The 16,966-nt window shown below is 37.1% G+C and overlaps 1 protein-coding gene across 1 annotated transcript; it reads left to right on the top strand.

Annotated features, from left to right (window-relative positions):
• The first annotated feature begins 578 nt into the window (after positions 1-578).
• On the top strand, positions 579-8,754 carry PRL (prolactin). The gene is made up of 5 exons (XM_032223120.1): positions 579-618; positions 1,853-2,034; positions 4,111-4,218; positions 5,654-5,833; positions 8,563-8,754. The coding sequence occupies exons 1-5, from the start codon at positions 579-581 to the stop codon at positions 8,752-8,754; spliced, it is 702 nt and encodes a 233-aa protein (XP_032079011.1).
• The last annotated feature ends 8,212 nt before the right edge of the window (positions 8,755-16,966 follow it).

The raw sequence follows: 16,966 nt of genomic DNA, 5'->3' as shown, positions 1-16,966 counted from the left end.
ATTTTTAGCAAGTTGTGAAATTATCCAATCATTTCAATGATCAAAATGAACAGGACATTTTGTCAAAGTTTTTTTTCCCCCATCTTGAATCTCAACCTTCATGATCCTGAGTATCATATATCAGTGTTTTCTTTTTTTATATAGTTATTCCTATATTGGCAATATATAAAGTTCATCTCTGATCATTGTGAGCACATTAATGAATCGAGAAAAATCAAGATCAGTTATAATTTAAAATGGTTTCTGTATATCTATCTATCTATCTATCTATCTATCTATCTATCTATCTATCTATCATCTATCTATCTATCTATCTATCTATCTATCATCTATCTATCTATCCTCTTGTAACCAACTCAATCAGGCGCCCATAAACGTTTACTAAAATGAATAGGGTAATAGGAGTGATTTGATGTTTATAATTATGAACTTTAATCTGAGCTAGAGTGATCAGCAAAGAGAAAACAAAATCTACTACATTTATGCAAGTTTGTCATCAAGGTGTATATAAAAATGGAGACTTCAGGTGACCGAAATCAAAATTCCCATCGGGTATTTGACAAAGCACGGTTGCCGAGATGGTTTCTTCTATGACCAACAGGAAGACTTCATTGAAAGGTATGTCTTATTTATTATTCTTTTTCATGTTTTTCCTGAATAAGAGCAATTTTGTAAACAAGTAACAACACATTTTTGACTGATAAAAATTAAGCATTTCACAATCAGTTATGCAAAAGAAACAAGAATTAAAAAAAACGAAGAACTTATGGAAATCCTATGAAATGAATGGGAAATCCACAAGACCACCTTATGTCCTTAAGGGATGGATTATATCCGTGGTTTAGCATCATTCTATATTAAAGAGAGTATCAGATGTTGTCAGTGCTTTAAATTTATTTAAAAATAAAACTGTTATAGTGCTGCTTTTCTGGACCACTCTAACCAAAATAAAGCACAAACCTATGAATGACCAATCAGACATAAATCTAATTAAAAGCTAATGGAGCACCTACATGGAATACTATATATAAGACAGGGCAGGAAAAACTACCACGTATTAAATTGTTGCTCAGAGAAGCAACTTTGTCTACTGAGTATGGGGCTGCATAGTGTAAGACTGAAATCTTTTTGATTCCTTATGTATGATTTATCTAATGAGAAGTGCAAAAGTATGAATCCTGGGATTTCCTGTATGCTCAGGATCTGCTGCACCACTAGGCTGTAATTTTTTCCAAGAAATCAAACTTAGCTTGTGCCAACATAAACCTCATTTATTTGGTACATGCTCTTAGCACAGTCATTTGCTTTTGTAAAAAAAAAAAGAAAACAGGCATAGGGCATTGTCTAATCAAATCAATGTACTGATTTATCAGCAATTAATTTTAAAGGTTTTATATGAGACATGATCTCAGGAGGTCTTTGGCTCTCTTCAGATATTCAGCACCAACTCTCTGTAAAAGTTTATTCACGCCAAAGACCTTAAACAGCACAGCGGCTGGAAATTTGCAGGCAGCACCCCAAGACAATCAAAAATCTACTTATTTCCCTTCCCTCAAATTTAATTTAAAAACCATATGTTTGTCAAGAAGGAAGTCACTCTTGGAAACAGCTATAAAGGAAAGGGGTTTAACTACGCTTCCACTCTTTTACACTTATTGTTGCTATGATTATTATTATTACGTAGTTTTTATATCCTATCTCTGCTAAGCTCAAAAGGTTGAATTCCTCACATATGGTTATTTAAGAAGTCAAGCATTAAAATAAGAGGTCATGGAATACCAAACATAGTTTTTTTTCTTTTCTTGATTTACTTCATCTTCTGAGTATCTGCCTTTCCCTTTTTGTCTTCAAGGCCTATTTCTAGCCACTGTGCTGCTGGCTAATATGTTCCTTTCAAGGAAGTGTGTAACATCTTCACCCATTTGCCCTAATGGGTCTGACAATTGCCAGGTTTCTCTTGGGGACCTTTTTGACCGGGCTGTTAAACTATCGCATTATATCCACTCTCTGTCTGCTGAAATATTCAATGAGTTTGTAAGTATTTTGGCATAAGGGAAAAACTAATCCTGTAACAGAGGCTAAACCAGAGGAGGGTTCCTATCAATTTGGACTGGTTCGGCTGAACCGGTAGTGGTTTGCTAGTCTGGGTTGCCAGAACCAGCAGTAATGTTGGCAGCAACTCACCCCTGGGCTAAACCATGTGTTCCTAAACAACTACTCCAGGCATCCCTTATCAGCTAATAATCATTTCTGGATTTGCCAGAAATTGTAGACCAGTAATATCTGAACTTCCTCAAGTAGGCTACCAGTATTTTGTGAAGGCTAGTTTGATATTTTTAAATCATAGTTTTCTTATTTCTTCTGGCTCAGTTTTACAATGGGTAAAATATAACGTATTGGCTCAGTGTTTTATTATCTATATGGAAATGTAATTTGAAAAGGCTGCCTTTAATTTTGCTAGGATGTTCCAACAAATGTTACTGCTTGTTGAAATTAAAAGATTCTTAAGCTACAGGTAGTCGTTGACTTACAACAGTGTGTTTAATGACCGTTTGAAGTTATAACGGTGCTGAAAAAAATAACTTATGACTGTTTTTTCACATTCACGACTGTTGTAGCATGTCACGTGATCAAAATTCAGATGCTTGGCATATTTATGACGGTTGCAGTGTTCTGGGATCATGTGATCCACCTTTTGCAACCTTCTCACAAGCAAAGTCAATAGAGAAGCCAGATTCACTTAAGACCAGGGTTACTAACTTAACAACAGCAGTGATTCTCTTAAAAACGGTGGAAAGAAAGGTCCATGGTGGCACAGTGGTCAGAGGGCAGTATTGTAGGGCTAACTCACTGCTTACTCCAGGAGTTTGATTCTCACCACCTCAAGGTTGACTGAGCCTTCCAACCTTCTGAGGTGGGTAAAATGAGGACCTGGATTGTTAGGGGCAATATGATGACTCTTTAAACTGCTTAGAGAGGGCCGGAAAGCACTGTGAAGCAGTGTATAAGTCTAAGTGTTATTGCTAAAATGGGCAAAATTCACTTAACAACTGTCTCACTTAGCAGCAGAAATGTTGGGCTCAATTGTGGTTGTAAGTGGAGGACTACCTGTATTTGTGGAAAAGTTATCAAAGCTCCATAATAAAGTTAGCTTTACACAAGCTTTTGAGTGGATTTCTAGATTGGAAACCAACAAGATATTATGCTTCATATCTTCAAATTGAGATAAGAAACAGAGTTTTCAGAGTCTGCTCTAATACACTTTTCCTCAGTGAAACAAGTTCACCTCTATTCCTTTTAAAGTAAGATGTCCTATTATTTCTTAAGGCGCAAGTATAGGAAATGGGATGGGGCAGGATAGTTAGTCTCATTAATAGATCCATTGTAGCGGAAGCTTCATCTACCCTGGGGAACTGAACCTCAACAAAGAACGTGGAAGAAGGGAAACATTGTCTTCTGTACACAGAAGTCATTTAAAGTAACAAAATGAAAACGTGCAAGACTAAGTAACAAATGTCCAAGTGAAAGATTTGCTCAGAGAAAAATAACTAAATGCATGCAAGAAGGCTATATTAGAGTAGGGCAGAAAATATACTCTCTGAGGAACTGTGGGACGTGGGCCACTTCATACCATAAAGAAGCTTTTGTTAATATGGGAAAACATGATGCTTAAAACTGGTTTCCTTTCACAATATACATAGAGGAAGATCACCTTTGACTAAGCCATGCAATAAGGTTGGGAGACAAAACTACTGCCCTCTATAGCAATAGCAATAGCAGTTAGACTTATATACCGCTTCATAGGGCTTTCAGCCCTCTCTAAGCGGTTTACAGAGTCAGCATATTGCCCCCAACAACAATCCGGGTCCTCATTTTACCCACCTCGGAAGGATGGAAGGCTGAGTCAACCTTGAGCCGGTGAGATTAGAACCGCTGAACTGCATATAACAGTCAGCTGAAGTGGCCTGCAGTACTGCACCCTAACCACTGCACCACCTCGGCTCTATAACTCTAGGATACATTTTACAAGGCAACCAATGAGAGCAAAAAACAGTCTATTTCCCCTCCAAAAAATCTACTTCACTAAATGTCATCTTTGTTTACTGTCAGGATGAACGCTATGCTCAGGGCCGGGGTTTCATTGCAAAGGCCGTTAACAGCTGCCATACTTCTTCCCTAACCACTCCTGAAGATAAAGAACAAGCTCAGCAGATACATGTAAGTTGTCTCGGTTTGTTGACAGATGCGAGCAAGTTCACCAGAAATCTGATGAAATCCTTTCAAAGCACACCGTTACGATAAATAGAGTTATAAAAGGGCAGCTCTACCATTGCTCCACCTCTGTAAGTGGTAGGAATCAAAAAAGCACAAAACACGGAAGCATGCTCTGACCTATATGAACGAAAAAGAAAGACAATACAAAACAAGTTTGGTCTTTCACAAGGCTGGAAAAATCCAGGGAGGATTGATGAAAGCACATCTCCTTTAACTCTCCTAAGAAGAGATGGGGAGATGCAATTTTTTGTGAAGAGATGCATAAACAGAAGACAATAGGTGAACTTGTCTATATATTCCCTAGCAGGAGAGAAAAAATACATCTGGCCAAAAAGGCAAAAAATAATAATTCTAAAAGGTCAGGGGCTAGAACTCTATTGCAATGATCTCTTGATCACACACAAGTTTCCTCAATGTTCCAGTTTCGGAAATAAAACACACCTTACTGAATAATTGCATTTTACAGAAAGTTTTTCCTCTGTGTACTTGAAGAGGAAATCTTTGGAATGTTAAGATATCGCTTGAGAGCCCATTCCTATTGATTCAATTTCAAATGCCATTCATCCACTGAATAATCTCCCTTTTCAGAAAGCAAAACATGTGCCACAAATATTTGAGATATGTATGTGTCTGGCATTTATCTATGTTTGCACGGGGTACTTGGGATGTTTGAGCCTTTCAATACAGTAGCACAATAGCAATTCTCCCAAGAGAAGCAGGAGGAAATTTATGCCACAGAATAGATGCATTTTTTGCGATGTAGGTAAGGAAAGTGAAAAGTGATTGTGTCAACATTGGAGAGGTCTCAAGGACAGGCACAATGGCTAGGAGGATCCTCTGAAAGCCAAAAGCCCTTTGATCTTTCAGCTCACCTCAAGCAGTGGCAAATTTTCAAAAGAAAAGAAATCTTCCCAGAAGCAAAACACTTGAAATCAGCCTTGTGTCTGAGCATGTTTGCAGGATTTGATGTAGACACAATAAATGCTTCAGGATGAGATATTAAGCGGCCTACCACAGATCACTTCTTCCATTATATCTTCAAATATTTTCTAGATCCCTTATTTCTAAAAATGTATCATTAATGCTCATGCTAATCTTTGGATTAAATGGCATTTATACAACAAAGATGAATGGAGTGATTTCTACTGGCAGGACAGATAATTTACTGAGAGTTTCATATTTAGGGCATTCTCTTATCTAGTTACATTTAAAAGAAAAACACCTTGTAATTACACTATAGCCTGCAGTTTAGCTATATCTGATAGATGGACAAAATTGTAGTAAAGACATTTTAACATAGGCTTGATTTAAAAAATGTTCCATATCTGTTATGTAGATTTTGCACACTTAACTGTACAATTTTGTTGCCAATGAACAGCACGAGGACCTACTAAATCTAGTTTTGAGTGTACTCCGTTCCTGGAATGACCCCTTATTGCACCTGGTCTCTGAAGTTGAACGAATCAAGGAAGCTCCTGATACCATTCTCTGGAAGGCCATGGAGATTGAGGAGCAAAATAAACGACTTCTTGAGGGGATGGAGAGAATAGTTGGACGGGTGAGTCAAAAAAGAATAATCCTCTGAAGTCCTTCCAGCTTCATAACACTATTCAAAATGTATAAAATGAGACAGATTTTTTTTTGTTGTTTGTTTGGATTAAAATGCTTCAAAGAAAGAAAGAAAGAAGTTAAAAGTGTCAGCAAAACCTTTCAGATCTGGAGATCTGTTTGGCATGTATAAGAAGTAGCAAAATATCTTGTTCTTTACTAATAAAAAAGTTACGAAGTGCCAAACAACAAAGCATAAAGCTGATCTTGTAATTTTTTTCTTAACACTAAGAAAAGGACACGGCCCAACCTAAACTGAGAATCAGCAAACAGGGTAGGAAAACTTTTATCTTGCCCCTACCTTATATTTTATAAAATTAACATTGTTCTGCTGCACATGAAAGTGCTGAAAAAATAATAATATTCATTGATATCATTTTTTTCTCTTTTTAACATTTCCTTGCAGAGGGAATTTAATCTTCTTCTTGCCCTCTACACAGGCTGAGAGTACAAAAAAGCCGTTTACAAAAAAACCCTCAAAATCAGCTGCACATTACAAACTTCATATGTCATTTAGTTAGTTTGAAAGCAGTCAATAACATTTTTAGCATATGTACGTATGTGCCTTAGAAAAGTAATAGAATGAACAAGTCTGAACTGCCAAATGATACAAATTGAATATACCATAGTATCTACAGCAAACTTTCCCAATCTAATGCTCAACATTGTCTGAACATTGTGCATGTTGGTACAAGATATTTTGAATTGAATTGAACACTTTACTTGGCCAAGTGTGATTAGACAGACAAAGAATTTGTCTCTGGTATAAAAGCACTCAGTGTACATGCAGGCAATAGAATAACAATAATTAACAACAATTACAATAATAGTGATGATGGTGCCAATAAAAGGGGGAGTAAAGAAGATAATAAAAAGGATAACTAATACGACAGCCACATTACATGGATTAAAAGATATCAGGCACCACTGAGAGAATTTAGTATTCAACAGAATGAACTTTTTACTTATATTTCACCAATCTTTCGTAATGCAAGTTCATGTCAAGATATACTGTAGATACAAGGTAATTAGAATGCACTTTGAATGTTAGAGCTGCAAAGCTTGCCTACTTTCACCAATCAAAGGCTTTTATTATAGTAAAATACAATATCTTCCCTTCCCCCCTCGAATTTACCTTACCCTGCTTTAATTACTGGGCATTTTAAAACCTAAGCCAAGATCTGCTCAGATTCCAAATTACCATCTGATAAATCTTCAGTCATGTTACATCTCGCTAAGGCATGAGTGCAAAAAGTATGGCCGAGAAGCATTTTTGGTACTATCAAAGCTGATGGAACCAGACATTTTGACTACACACACACACACAAAGATGATGAGAGACGTTTGGTGCAGTGGTTTAAGGCATCAAACTGGGACATCATCAGTTTCAGGCGCAAAGCCAGCTGGGTGACCTTGGGCCAGTCACTCTCTCTTAGTCCTGTTAGGAGGCAATGGCAAACCACTTCCAAAAAACTTGCTAAAAATAAACAGAAGGGACTTATTCAGGCAGTCACCAGGAGTAAACACTGATTATAAAACTACCTATATCTATAGCTCCACATCTATCTATCTATCTATCTATCTATCTATCTATCTATCTATCTATCTATCTATCTATCTATCTTCTATCTATCTTCTATCTATCTATCTATCTATCAATCATCTATATCTATCTATCTATCTATCTATCTTCTATCTATCTATCTATCTATCTATCTATCTATCTATCAATCATCTATCTATCTATCTATCTATCTATCTATCTATCTATCTATCTATCTATCTATCTATCTATCTATCTATCTTCTATCTATCTTCTATCTATCTATCTATCTATCTCTATCTATCTATCTATCTATCTATCTATCTATCTATCTATCTATCTATCTATCTATCTATCTATCTATCTATCTATCTATCTTGTTTATCCACTCATTCAGCATCATTCAAGATTACAACTGCTTTGAAAAAGGAGACTTAAAAATGATTCTCGGAGTTGATGTTTAATCACTTAGCAATGGATCTGGTCCCAGTTGTTGTGATTAACTGAGGACTATGTATAGTGTGTGTGTGTGTGTGTGTGTGTGTGTGTGTGTGTGTATTGTGTCACAACCCCTGGTATGCCCAAATATGGGAGGAAGCATACTGCTTCCTTTCTCTGTCTATCGGCTCACCCCAGGAGACCATCCAGACAGAAAGACATTATTTTTAATGTTGCCTTTGTTACATTTGTGTTGCATTTGTGCTGATATCATTTATCAGCACAAATCATTTTATCATTTTATTATGATTTTATTTTATTCATTTTATTATGATTTTATTTTATTCATTTTATTATATTATTTATCAGCACAAATGCAACATACACACACACACACACACACACACAATCTACTGATAATATCTGTTTAAAGATGGGGATATTTTAGGAGTGAAACAATTATCTTTAACCTAGAACAAATTTAAAGCCCACATTTTATCTAACAGAAGGGAAACCAAGACATTTTTGCTCTTAGGAATCCCTCTATTTCCCTGGCCCCACCCATTTTGGGAGTCTAGCTCTGCATCTATCTTCCTAACTTGTATAGAAGGTGTGTGTCTCTGCTTTAAACATTGACCAAAATTTATTTAGCAATTGTGAAATCATCAAAGTTTATTTTGATTTTGCACTTTCCTTAGGTTCGCCCAGGTGACTTAGGCAATGAAGTCTATTCTAGATGGACTGATCTCCCTTCCCTCCAACTGGCTGATGAAAATTCCCGCCTCTTCGCCTTCTACAATCTGTTGCATTGTTTGCGTCGGGACTCCCACAAAATTGACAACTATCTGAAACTCCTGAAGTGTCGGCTCATTTACGACAGCAACTGTTGAACAGCTGTGCTATCGCTTTATTAAAATGATAGCACCACATCTTTTTAAAATACTCTGCTTTTAGCCTCACTGCTTTTATGTATACTTCATGGAAAATCTCAGCTTGCAGAAAACGATTTAGAGGCCCATTATGTTCACTTCTTTCTGGTTAAACTGTTAGATAAAGCATTCTTTTTTTCTGTTGAGAGCACTTTCATTCAGATTGCAGCAATATTCAAATCAAGCAATAAAAAATTGAAAATGCACAGAGGTGAAAATGTATTTCTTAAAAGTTGGGATTGGGTATAAAAAAGGAGCCATATATCTGAGGGGACTCAGAGCTACATGCATCTTCCAAATGCTTTTTGATACAGGTCTTCAAACCTCTCCAAAATTGTTACCAAAATTATAGTTTTGACTGTGATAATAAGGGGGAAAGATTCAATACATTAATTTACTTTACAGATAGTCCTCATCTTACAACCACAATTGGGACTGGGATGACTATCACAAAGTGATGTGGACATTAAATGAGTCATACTAATTTTACAGACTTTTTTGCCACTGTCATTAAGTGAATCATATGGTTAAATGAATCCGGATTCTCTCATTGTGCTTGTCGGAAGGTTCCCGGGAAGGTCACAAATGGTGATCACATGATCCCAGAATGCTGCAACCATTATAAATACATGCAGGTAGCCAAGCCCGGTCAGTCATATGACCACAGGGATATTGTGACAGTCATAAGTCCAAAGATTGGTATTAAGTCTCTTTTTTTCAGTGCCATTGTAACTTTGAACAGTCACCAAATGAACTGTTGTAAGTCAAGGACTACTTGTACCTAAATCAGATGGGCAGATTTTGAGATCTAGGGGCAGTTATTAGTGATGTTCATAATTTTATGGATCTATATTGCACTCTTGTTGTCCTATCAATGTTTTTGGTGAAGGACAAGAAATGGGCAATAGGTTTATTGCACAGTCCAGACTTTTATAAGACTTTTAATACAATAAGACCACGCCATCCTATTCCATCTCCAAAGCATAGCTGTGCCTTTTAGTCCCATAGCAATAGTAATAGCAGTTAGACTTATATACCGCTTCATAGGGCTTTCAGCCCCCTCTAAGCGATTTACAGAGTCAGCATATTGCCCCCACAGTCTGGGTCCTCATTTTACCCACCTCGGAAGGATGGAAGGCTGAGTCAACCTTGAGTCGGTGAGATTTGAACCGCCGAACTGCAGCTTAGCAGTCAGCTGAAGTGGCTGCAGTACTGCACTCTAACCACTGCGCTACCTCGGCTCTATAAAGCATAAAGCAGTGATGTCCAACCTTTCTGGCTCAGTGGACTGGCGGAAGCACCAGTGGCAGCGGGGGAGAGGAGATGCTTTCGTGCATGCATGCACCGCTTTCACAAATCCAGCTTCGCATACACATGCTTGCGCACCACTTCCGCGGCCTGGTTCTGAATGGTCTGCGGCACAACCTGGGCCACAACCCATTGGTTGGGGACCCCAGCCATAAAGCAATCAAAGCAATCTTCATTGTGTGTGCCAGAAAGAGTTTCTTCACAGAATTTTAAAAGATACATAAACTAAATTGTAAATTGTAAATTTAATGAATTTATAAGCCGCCCAATCCCAAAGGACTCCGGGTGGCTTACAAAATACAGGACTAAAAAAATAAAAAGTTAAAAATAAGAAAAGAGAAGAAACTCTAAAGTTACTTATATTAAGCCCTAAAGAACTTTTCTTTTCAAAATTTTTCTCAATGTTTTGATTTCCAAATTCTGTAAAAACTGATTTACTTGGTATCAATGCTGCTTTTCTATTCAAATTGATAACATTTGGCCAGATCTTAATCTGCATACTTCCAGAGCAGTTTGTCAGGCTTTTCTTTCCTATAACCTTTGGGCACGCTTTCTGGTTTTAGAAGTGTCAAACAATCAATAAAAGTGGTGAGTGTGCACTTACAGTGCTCTCATGGGTGGAAGCAGGAAGTCCTGATAATGTTATCAGGGAATGGCTCTGTCCTTGGAAAATCTCTAATATATTGGTGCAGACAAAAGGACTTCGGTTACTTTAGAGTAAAACCCTAGGCGATCAATCATCTTGATTCTGCCTTTTCAATAGCTCGGTAGTGAATGCATCATTTTAAAGTGGGACTTGTCATTATGTACCGTGAAGCCTGCTAAATTAACTTACCTGCCTTCAATACTTGTAGTGGGGCCAGTATACTACAAAGATTCTTTCAGCAAGAGTCATGCCTAGTGTCAACAAAGCAATAAAAAAAGCAGACTCAGTACTGGTAATCTCAGTGAGACACACAATTTTGTTCGTAATCTCAGTGAGACACACAATTTTGTTCGCTGCTACATCAAAAGACAAAGCAAACATCTTAGCACTTAGGAGTTTTATTGCTTATGGATTAAATAGATACAAAGAATTCTTATCACAGTTCTACTGTGAATCACTTCTGAATGTCTATATTGTATTTCAGTTTTATGAGAAATTCAATTCCTAGTTTTGATCTAATTTATTAATGTATCTATTAATGTCCATACTAGCAATTACTAATTTATAGCCTACTGAATATACCTAATACAGATAGCCGTTGACTTACAACAGTTTGTTTAGTGACCATTCTAAATTACAACAGCATTGAAAAAAGTGATTTATGACCGTTTTTCACACTTACGACCACTGCGGCATCCCCATGGTCACATGGTCAAAATTCAGATGCTTGGAAACTGACTCATATTTATGATGGTTCCAGATGTCCTGGGGTCACGTGATCCACTTTTGAGACCTTCTGACAAGCAAAGTCAATGGGGAAGGCCGGATTCACTTAACAACCGTGCTACTAACTTGACAACTGCAATGATTCATTTAACAACTGTGACAAGAAAGGTGGTAAAATGGGGCAAAACTCACTTAGCAACAGAAATGCTGGGCTCAATTGTAATCATAAGTCAAGGACTACCTGTATGATGCACCCAATACCATGGATGCATGGTTCATTTTCACAGGATTTCAAATAAGACAACATCTATTGCAAGCCTCAATATGTATTTACCATTTTGGCCACTATTAACTATTCCTTAGAGGTCCAATTACATCAATTATAAATCTAGTCTAAGTCAGACATTCTTAAAGGCCAGGTCTGAGTCTATAGGTGTACCTATATATACCAAAGTACTCTCTAAAACTTCCATGGTAACTTATTTTAATAATATAATGTCTGACACTGGATGGTACCTAGGTTTATAGATGCTCATGCAGCAATTTTTATGTATTAAATTTCTATATTGCTTTAATCCTACAGATTCTAATGAGAAGACAGTTGATAGTTACAGGTAATTCAACAAAACATTATGCAAAAATACCTAGGACAAAAATAAATGAGCAATTAATGCATTCTGGTAATAGCTCTACTCAGACTAATTAAACTTCAAAGACCTTCCAAAATAGCCACATTACTAATTCTAGGATAGCCTGCTACATTGTGACAGCAAGACATATTGTAAATTGCTAGAATATTTATTCCGTAACAATGTTCAGGCTGGTGTTTTCATGATTTTTTAAAAACTAAACATCGGTCAGTCAGCATGCATGTTGTATAATTCAAAAAGGCATGTCTCCCTTTTTGGGTCTTTAAACTACTTGGCTTACAAAACTCTTAATTTTAATGAGTTACTTAGTCAGTTTTACATCCTCTGTTTACACCACAATTGCAAGTCTGCATATTTAATTCTCACTCCTGTAATCTTTTCCACAGTAACAGCCATGTGAAATAGATTTAAGAAAATAAAGGCGGAGTTGGCCTCCTGGGCCTAATCTAACATGTTAACCAAGTCACTTGCATTGCATACTTTACTGATTATATTAGTTTATTTATTAACATGCAAGGTTTCTTTGTATTCCGTTAGGAATTCTCTTTGGGAATTCTTTCCCACACCATTTCAAAAGCAAAATATTTCCAGTCTGAAATTGCTTTTGGATTTTTAGTCTTGTGCGAAACCTTTAAAACCATCTGCATGCATGTATTAAGAAAAACGATGTCTAGTTCCAAAGTGTTTTATTGTAGCTAGTGTAGAATTCAAAAAGTCCATGGCCTCAAAAACACCTAATGGAAATATTAGATTTTTTTTTCTTGGATAGTATTGGCCCCAAAGTACAAATTATTTTGGAAACTGGCAAAGAAAAATGTTGCGTTTCTCCTAGTATAAAATATTTCTCTCACTCTCTCTCTCTCTGTCTGTCTCTGTCTCTGTCTCTGTCTCTGTCTCTCTCTCTCTCTCTCTCTCTCTCTCTCTCTCTCTCTCTCACACACACACACACACACACACACACACACACACACACACACACACACCCTGAAGGACCAGCATATTTATAAATCACATGTTCACTACACTTTCAGTGTCAGCTACTCCTTTTCCCACTTCTATGACAACATTCACTTGGGAAAATTACCAGGTTCAAGCATCATTTCAATACATTAATGCTAATTTTCTCTACAATTCTACTTGCTATGCTACTTTATACAGCAGTAGGTAGCTATATTTTGGCTGTGTAATTCTCTATGATTGGCACTGAGAATGAGGAGAAAACCAATTTTTAAAAAAACCAATATTATTCATTCTATACCACTCTGGTTTTATCTTTCTTTCTATGTGTCTTGATATCCTTTTAAATAATTATTTCTCATATTTCAAAAACAATTTTTGCTGTCCCCATATACTGCAGTGCTTAGTGGGGATGGGGAGTTCAATGCATTTGTCAGGCATGAAAAATTCCCTGTCTCTGCTTTACACATACGTTATATATATCTCCACAAAGCAAATTGCTCAATGTTATTTTTTTAAACTGAATTAAGGAATGCCTGTATATCTACAGCTTAACAATATCATATAAGTAGTTTCAAATGAATGTCCACATTATATTTCAGTCTGAGACTGAAAAAAGTATGTGAGGTATTTGGGAAAAACATTTAGCAAAGGAAATCAGGAAAAGATGACTCACCCAACTATTTAAATTATTTAAACTATTTAAATTATTACAAATTTCTTTTTCTATATTGAAAATAATTGAAATTATTATGTTTCTATATTGTCTTTTATTACTTGTAGCATGCCAAGCAGCACTTATTTTCAAATCCCCTGACACTCTAATTCATCTGTATATAAAAATCACTAATAAATATAAACACCTGATCTGGTTTTATTATTAAATTGTGGGGTAGTATTGTAATACAAGATATAGATTTGTTGAGAGATTTCAGTTAAGGTGTGGGAAGCCTGACCATTTAAATAAGCTCTACTATGCAGTGCTTATTGTTGTTGGAAACAACGTTTTTACAGTATTCAATCCCAAACAATAATTTCTTGCATTATTCATCTCGAAAATACTAACTACATTATAATTCTTCCACACTGTTTTCTGCAAAGCAGAAAGAATAATTTCTATTGGTGGAAGGAAACTCCTAAATAGTCTTATGAGCTACTTTCTTCCATAAGACCCTTGAGACTGATTTCAGACTGAAACCTAGCTCTTTGTTTCATCAGTGATAGGTACAACAATGAAGTTCAACAGTTCTGACCCACAAAGTTTAAAAGGCTGATCCAGGGAGATATAGGCAAATTCCCTATTTTTCCCTATTTTGATATCGGAGACCTACTGCTTACAGTAAGGTCACAATACATAATCCACTGTTTTCACAAAGATACAAATGAAAAATTAAATTACAATTAAAGTACAAACTTAAAAAAAAAAGCCCTAAAAAAAGCCCAATGAGGTACATCTGCAAAACCTCAGGACAATGTTATGGAGATGAATAGATAGCAGTCTTTTAAACAAAATATTACATTCTACAGTGATATAATGGACATACAAGGCCTATGCAAGCATACAGAGAAAATTCAAGCTGTTGTGAATGCTTTGAGTCATATCACAGCTGTGATGTTTTTAAAAATTTGTTAATTACTGTAACAGATTCTTGCCAAATGTAATCAGAGTGCCACAACCCTGGAGCTTTCTACTACAAGTGGAGAGGGCATAGCAATGGGCAGGAGGACTCAAACAAGCTTTCACAAAAGGAAAGAAATAATGACATCAGACATTGTGCTTATACATTATAACTCACACCAGTGAAAGTGACTTGTGATGTTTTACAATACGGCACAGTTACATCACATATCATGAAAGATGTAAGCATTTGATAGATTTAGCTGACAAATACAGACAAAAAGAATGCACAAATAGGTAATTTATCCCCATGATTATCCACTATCGTCAATACTGAATCCAGAAAAAGGGATTCCATTCACAGCAGATGCTTGAATACAGCACATCCAGGGAGATATCGGCAAATTCACTATTTTTCCATACTAGGGTTTCCATATCGCATTGGGGTTTGTTCTTCAAAGAACAGAGATATAAAATAGAATTTAAAAACATACACTAAATTGTGCAAATGTAGATATATTATCTAACTTACTTCTGCAAATTAAACAATGTAAAAAAAATCTCTATTAAATGGGGATTCTTTATGTCTCTTTTCTGTCACAGAGAATGAACATTTTTCATCATCACTGAGATAATTCTGGGATACTAGATGAGACCCAGTACCGTCTCGGAAAGGCCAACAACCCAGAGTGGCTGGATTCACACAACAAACTTGAGTTCATGGAATTTTATCAGCACTGTGACAGAATCCTGAAACAGTGGGTTTTCCAGAACAATCAGGAATTGACAATCACCACAAACTAGAGCTGAGCAGTTTTTATATTTCTGAAAAAATAATGAAATTAGACATAAAACTTCAGCTGTATATGATACAGGTGGAAATAGACTTGATTGTTCGAAGCTTCAAGAATGCTTTACAGGCAATGTCCAGAGATTCAATTTCATATTGAATCAAAAAAACATCTTCAAAAGTCCAGTTGTCCCCTGAAAAAGCACCTTTGGGACAACCATGACTTGGGTGACTGAGAATCTCTACAGACTATTGAATCAAAAGTTTGCAAATTACTGCTTAAATAACACAAGGTTGTATATGCAACAAGAAATCAAATGACAGTGATATTGTTCTTAGACTGTATCTTACATTCAAAGTTGGACTTTCTCAACCCTAATCTGAGAACAGTTCAGAGCACTGAGTTGAAAATGGCAAACAGTTCTCTGAGGGTAAAGCACAATGTATTGACTGGCTGAAGAGATAAGAAATATGGAAATAAGTAGCTGTGTGTGACAAGGTTGGAAGCTCAACCCAACCCAATAAGCAAACAAAGGGTAGTTACTCCATAGTCATCAGGGCTATTGGGAATCCAACGGTTTCTGATTGTGATAGACCTGATCTCATTTGCATGTATAAGCTACCACAGTACTGGATATGTAATTATAACAGGTTTCTTGGTCAGAAGGAATATGCCATATTGGGTTACTACTGCTTTTGTATATGTCTGTGATTGCTTGGTTACATGTGTACAATACAAGTAATCAAAGATAATTCTTGCAGACTCATAGTAATTGTCAAACCCTGAATCTCAGGGTTTGCCATACCAGGGCAGGACGGAGCATTGGTGATGGGGGGGTATAGGAAAGCTCCATAAGACGCATCCCCACAAACCAGGTGGTGGTGGTTATGTAAGGTTGAATGTGATAATTTGTTGCCATAGGTACTCACTGACTCTGCTTACTGTCTTCCAAGTAAGGCCCTGGTAGAGGGGAGCCATCTGTCAAACCCTGAAGCCCAGGGTTTGCCATACTGGTGCGGGATGGAACACTGATGATGAGGGGGAATGTAGGAGAGGTTGCAGTGGTGTGCCAAGGACCAGCTGGTCGGTGGAGGGTGAGCTGGGAATCAGCTGTGCAGCGGGGAGGTGCGTGAGGCAAGCAGCCTGCTGGGATTCGGAGCTCCAGCTACCGGGTGATGACCAGCTGTTCTGGCCCAATGATCAGCTGTTCTGGGTCAAGGAATGGCTGGGTAGCATCTCACCGGGCAGGCCAACGCACAGCTGACAACGGGGTGAAGCCAATGCTAGAAGAAGGGCATGGCTCGCCTAAATAAAACGCACTGGGAGGTGGAAGCTCCCAGAGCTGACTTTGCATCTTTGCATTTTGCTGTTTTGCTGCTGCTAGAACTCATTGTGTGCCAGAGTCTGGCTAAATGAAGCCAGTTAGCCTCCAGGAAGTGGCATCTTAATACTGGTTTAGGTCTGGAGCTGAGACCTT

Source organism: Thamnophis elegans, chromosome 8 (assembly GCF_009769535.1).
Source record: "Thamnophis elegans isolate rThaEle1 chromosome 8, rThaEle1.pri, whole genome shotgun sequence".
NCBI lineage: Eukaryota > Metazoa > Chordata > Lepidosauria > Squamata > Colubridae > Thamnophis > Thamnophis elegans.
The sequence above is the reverse complement of the archived record's forward strand: the minus strand, read 5'-3'. Positions and strand labels throughout refer to the sequence as shown.